The following is a 5,970-nucleotide window of genomic DNA, read 5'->3' as shown; positions in this document are numbered from 1 at the left end:
GCTGCCAGCCGCACTGCCCCCAGCCTGTAGCACTGCCGGGGCTTGTGGTGGCCCAAGTCCAGGACCTTGTCCTTGGCCCTGCGGAAGCTCATCCCGTTAACGCTGGCCCAGTGATCTGATGTGTCCCAGTCTCTCTGCAGGACCTCCCCACCCTCGTGCAGATCCCCGCTCCCACCTAACTTGGTGTCACCTGTGAACTTACTGACGATACGCTCTATGTCCTCAAGATCATCAGCAAAGATGTTGAACAGAAATGGTCCCAACACTGAGCCCTGAGGGACACCACTTGTGACAGGCCGCCAGCTGGATTTAACTCCACGTGCTGGATGACATCACGCCTGGGTTTTACCACTCCCATCACTCCCCCGAACAGCTTTGCGGGCTCAAGGTTCAGCCCCCGGGGCAGGTATTTGTGCTGTGAAAGGTGCCAGCACAGCTGTGCTGGGGAAGAAACCTCAGGGCAGTGACAGGTCCTGCTCTGTTCCCAGCTGCCTACCACCGCCTTCCTCTTCCACCCTGCCCACCAGCAGCCGCCACTCCCTCGGATCTGCCAGCGCAGTGACGGGCAAGAGCACCCTCTAGCCTGCTTCACTGGAAGCAATCACACCAGCTTCAGAACAAGAACCACTCCCAACCTTCCCAGCCCAGGTCATTTTTGACAGAACCACGTTAGGAGTATCAGGCTCGTGATCTTAAATCTTAAGCAAAGCAACAGGCACCGAATTTATTTGTCTACAATTCTGCCTTCCTAAAGCCTCACTCACATGCTAGATTTTATAATGTCACTAATAGACATATACCTCAAACTCCACTGGTTTAAGAGGAACAAGCCATCCAGAATTCATGACGATTGCCTTTTCAGACAGCAGTGACAGTAGTGGTGCTTTCTAGGACAAACCTTAAAGAGGCACAGGACAGTTATTACCTTTGCACCCATGGCTCATTGCCGATTTAAAATTACCACGACCACAAATGTACACCAAGCTAGGGAGCTGGCTTACAAAAGCTGGTTTTGTTCGTTTCTTTGTGGATATTGCGCAGCTGGATGCCCAGTTATCAACATCAGAAGTACAGACCCAGAGAACTTGTGTTTGCAGTATTTTGTTGAGTGGATCACGGCATGACCATAGGCTCTCACAGAATCATAGAATGTTGGGGTTGGAAGGGACCTCCAGAGCTCACCCAGTGTCACCCCCTGCCAGAGCAGGGTCACCCAGGGCAGCCCCACAGGAACGCGTCCAGGCGGGTTGGAAAGTCTCCAGAGCAGGAGACTCCACACCCTCTCTGGGCAGCCTGGGCCAGGGCTCTGACACCTGCACAGCCAACAAGTTTCTCCTCATGTTTTGGTGGAACCTCCTCTGTTCTAATGACGTTTTGTCATAAAGGCTCGTGATGAAAAGGCAGCACCTGACTGACACGAACCGCCGGTGGCAGCGCCAAATTCTCACATATTTCCAGCATCGAGGCCCGAGGAGGAGCGATAATTAACCTCCCTCGTTTCTTCAAACCTTGGCTTCAGTGCTGAATCCCAAAGGCTCACGATGTGCCTACTGAGCCTCGCCTTCATCTCATCTCCAAGGTGAACCAGCTGCACACACTTGTCACTATCACCCACACTTCAAAAGCAGCAATTAAAAGGTACAACAATATGTAGCAAATTACCTTTTTTCCCCCGAGCTATCCTGGCCTGGACACCCCACTGGGCAGGAGAGCACAGTGCCATCTGCCTGCTCCTCACGGCACAGCACACCCAGCCGGAGCGTAGCCGGAAAAAAGCAAAGAGGGTCTCGGGAGAGGAATAAATAAGAAAGGAGCAGGGGACAAATCTGCAAGCCCAGGACAAAGGGCACAGAGAGCAAGGAGGTTCGCCACCGAGCCAAGCACAGATTTTTGAGCCCAGCACTGAGCTGGGGTGAAAGCAGCAGGGCCAGGTCAGACAACACTGTTAACTACTTCGGTGGTACCAAGGGAATATTGTAAAGAACTGTGCAACTGAAGTAACGGTGAAGCAGTAAGATTTCACAAATAAAACAATCAGCATTTATTGTCGTATTACAAAACACTTCATATTTTGGCAATATTTTACAGTTCATCCTTTTCCTTCTTAGGGCCTGCTGAAAAAGTATGGGCGGGGGGAGAAAAGAGGAGAACGTTGAAGTCAAGATTATTAAATTTCAATGTTTTGCTTAAAAAAAAAATCCTCCCCCCCCCCGCCCCAACCCAGTTCCCACCAAAATAAAAATCTAGTTTTCACTCAATTCCACTATCCAAAGAGGCCATGGGTGAAGCGGCAGGCAAAACTCTGGCAATTTCACTATCAAACGCATCAAGAAGACAAACAAAACATTCACAGTGGTCTTCAGTACGGTCTGTTGCGTTGATCGTTTCTGAAATCGTTTCTGAAAGGCAAATAAAAAGTTATAAAGAATCCCTTTAAGCAAATAACAAATAGTCCCTGCAGGCAAACATCTTTACGCCGACTTCTGTGCCTTCCATGTTTGGATAGCCTTACCCAAAATTGCTCGCAAAACACACCCAGCAGGCAAAATGACTTATTTTCACTGGAGGCTCCTGCCTGTAGTTCATGTTTTCATAGCACAGCTGACTGTGCGCACATAAACATCACTCGTTTCTCCTGCAGTCCCCGTGCCACGCAAAGAACCGCTTACCTTCCGCCCATCTTCCCGCCGTAGCCGCCTCCCCGATCGCCACCTCTGCCGCCACGCCCTCGATAGCCTCTCTCTCCTCCATAGCCACCTCTGCCACGAAAATCTGGAGGAAGAGGCAAACCGACACACCAGGCAGGTTTTTAAAAAAAGCTGCGGGTGTCAGTAACGCTTCTACCGTTTCAGAAGAGACGCGGTTGTTTTTACGCACCTCCTCCCGACGGGCGTGAATCTTCTGGTCTGGGCTCACCACACTGGTTGCAGGAATTCCTGCGAGCGAAGTTCATGTTACCACAGCCCCTAGAAAAGACAAGGATTCCCCACTTAGGTGCTAAAAACCTCGGAGAGCGTTACACGAGACACCACTGCCCGATTAAAACGACACTTACGGGTTAGGACAAACCCAGTCACCATTTTTGGGTTCCCCGCTTCTACCCTGGAAGCCTCCACCTCTTCCGTATCCACCTCGCGAACCTGGAGACAAAATGATAATGGAGACAAAATGATAATCACAATAAAGGAGGGGAAGTGTCTGGACATGAGAAACATTTTGTAAGGACCGTCACTGGCTTCAGAACCCAAGTGACAGACAGACTTTTCAGGTGGAAGAAAGAGGAAATGCTCCACGTAAATAAATCCTGACGAGGCAGGAGGAACCCCAAGAGCAGCAGGTAGTGCCAGCAAAAAAACAACTGTACCAGTGTCTACCAGCTGGTTTGCTACGAGCTGCACGAGAGCTAAAAGACTTGGGCAAATGACAACAGAAATTTCAGCCACCACCAAACCTCAGCAGCAATCCTTGTCCTCAAGTTGACACATCCACGTAGCTGGAACACGCAGGTTCACGTGTGTATTTACAACCTGGGCAGATGAGGAAAACTAAGATGCACGGAGAGTACATGGTGGCTGGAAAAAAAATGCTCCACCATGTATTTTTTTTATAAATTCTTTTCCAGCAGTCAGAATAAACTTGGTCAGCTTCCGTTGCAGAGGGGTAAATATAAACCCAGCACATGCATTAATAGTTTCATAAAGATTAAACTATGTGTAACATCAACCACATACGGCCAGACTTAGCCACAGAACAAAAATTTAACAAAAAAAAGTGAATTTGTCTGGACTAATTCCAGGGTGCATCTGACACCAGCACAGGGACAACATAGTTCTTGCTTTTTGCAGCAAAAAGATTAAGAAATTTTACATGTCAGTTGACGTTTTTGAATCATTTTCATCAGCCTACAAAAGTGCCTGGCTTAAAAACTAGCATTTGTTGACAGCCACCGGCCACACAAAGCACGCTTCCTGTCAAATGCTAATTAATATCCAGCAGGCTACTGACAGAGCTGTATCAGAGAGACTAACATCTATTTCATTAAAGCAGTCAGCCATTCCACTGCTGCTCTAAGTCCGTGCCAGTGGAATAATTTACCCTGCCTGCCATCATCTGGAAACATCAGCGTATCTCCAGGCTTTGCTGTAATAAGCAAACACTCGCTGGGAATTCATACCTGTGTCTCTGTGGGGCCAGTACGGCCTTGACATCATTGTTATTCTGTCTATTGAAAAGCAACGCTGAGCCTTTCTAGTTCAAAAGGAAAATACAAATTCTGTGCTCTGTGAGAGGTTACAGATTTCAGCTCACGTAACTCGGTTCAACTACTCCCTTTCACGGCAGAATCCCAAAGGTCCGTATACTTTGATGAATCACTGATTCAAAGTCGACTTCTCTTTTATAAATCAATAATAGTTTAAAAGCATGTAACTATCCAAATCCACAGATTTTAGTCCCACCTCGACGTCCGCCACCTCCACCTCCTCTCATGAATTCGGGCCTTCTAGTTGCAAAAGAAACTTTGATAACGTTGCCATTGAATTCTTTTCCTGTGGAACGACACAAAGGGAGAGAAAGATCAATACCGCTCCCAACACCAGAGCAGCAAGTTCAGGAAGACAGTGATTTGCACACACAGACTAAAGACAAAGCTCTTCAGACACAGCACGGCTGCAGTAAATCTCTTTATTTTTGAAAATATTTGTCCACATTTGAGATGGCAACTACTGGGCTATTTGCTAGGTTCTCCACAAACCCACAGACCTTTTATCTTGGTTTAAACAGGACCTGTAAGCTGCAATTTAACTAGACACATAAGAACATTTAAGAGATTTCTGGCCACGTTCATGGATAAGTAAGTTTAGACGTTAGAACTCTGTTTTTCCCTCGAGTCCCTCGGGCACCCTGGCTTTTGCACAAATCAACAGCCAGTACAAAAACTAAATACTCCCAAGTAAGTGAAAACCATGAACTTTTTAAATACAATTCTCCCAGATACAAGGTTGATTGCAGGACAGCGTGTGTGCCCCCTACAGTCAGATCTGCTTCACTCTCCTGAATGAGTCAATTTGCATCTGATTGGCAAAATCTAAACCCTCAAAGAGCATGCCATGCCAGATTTTCTACACACCAGCCTTTCACACCAGATATGGAGGAACTCCTTTTGTTTCTGCTCACTATTATTAAAATTTTGTGAATGCACAGATGCTCCTTCCACCACCACTGCAGAAGAATATCGCAGTTTTTCCTGCAGCAAGCCCAAAGAGTTTTCTATCACTGCATTTCTCGGATCTGCTCTCTTCCTCCACTGGACCCATAACCTCAAAAATTCTTGCTCATCACTGCCTGTACACAAAGCACCAGGCAAAAGGTCGCCAGAATCATCGCCAAACTCTAAAACACTATCACAGCACGAGTAATATCATCACCACCAGTGTAGGAAATCCCTCCAGCTGCTCTCAGAGATCACAGGTCCACTGTTATGCTCTGCCAAGCGACACGAATACCCTCTCTCAAGCTCTGTGCACGATGACTGAGGTGCAGCAGCAAACCCTAACAGTTTCATTACACATTTTTGGTCTAACCACTAGCGCTGTTCCATGACATGAGAGAGAATGGCAACAAAATACAATAGAGGTCTTCAATAGAAAAAAAAAAGAAGTCATAAATCATAGAATCATTCAGGTTGGAAAAGAGCCCTGGGATCATCAAGTCCAACCACTAACCCTACTAACACTAACCAATAACCCCTAACCCAACTCCCCCAACCCCACATCTAAAAGACCTTTAAACATCTCCAGGGGTGGGGACTCAAACCCCCCTCCCTGGGCAGCCTGTGCCAAGGGCTGACTGCTCGTGCTGGGAATTTTTTTTCCTAATGTCCAGTTTAATCCTTCTCTGTTGCAGCTTGTGGCCATTCCCTGTAGCTTTACTACCAATTACCTGTGAGAAGAGACCAGCCCCAACCTCTCC

At 47.4% G+C, this 5,970-nt stretch overlaps 1 protein-coding gene across 1 annotated transcript in view; it reads right to left on the bottom strand.

Annotated features, from left to right (window-relative positions):
* Nucleotides 1–2,017: 2,017 nt before the first annotated feature.
* The window catches only part of LOC104276023 (TATA-binding protein-associated factor 2N-like), a gene marked incomplete at its 5' end in the record, with an annotated part of 20,377 nt that continues 16,424 nt past the window's right edge, over nt 2,018–5,970 (bottom strand). Inside the window, 5 exons of the mRNA XM_009872170.1 lie at nt 2,018–2,399; nt 2,670–2,772; nt 2,878–2,966; nt 3,056–3,140; nt 4,458–4,547. Coding sequence (XP_009870472.1) covers nt 2,360–2,399; nt 2,670–2,772; nt 2,878–2,966; nt 3,056–3,140; nt 4,458–4,547 — 407 coding nt within the window. The remainder of the gene's footprint in view (nt 2,400–2,669; nt 2,773–2,877; nt 2,967–3,055; nt 3,141–4,457; nt 4,548–5,970) is intronic.

Source organism: Apaloderma vittatum, unplaced genomic scaffold (genome assembly GCF_000703405.1).
Source record: "Apaloderma vittatum isolate BGI_N311 unplaced genomic scaffold, ASM70340v1 scaffold18806, whole genome shotgun sequence".
In the NCBI taxonomy this organism is placed as follows: Eukaryota; Metazoa; Chordata; class Aves; order Trogoniformes; family Trogonidae; genus Apaloderma; species Apaloderma vittatum.
The sequence above is the reverse complement of the archived record's forward strand: the minus strand, read 5'-3'. Positions and strand labels throughout refer to the sequence as shown.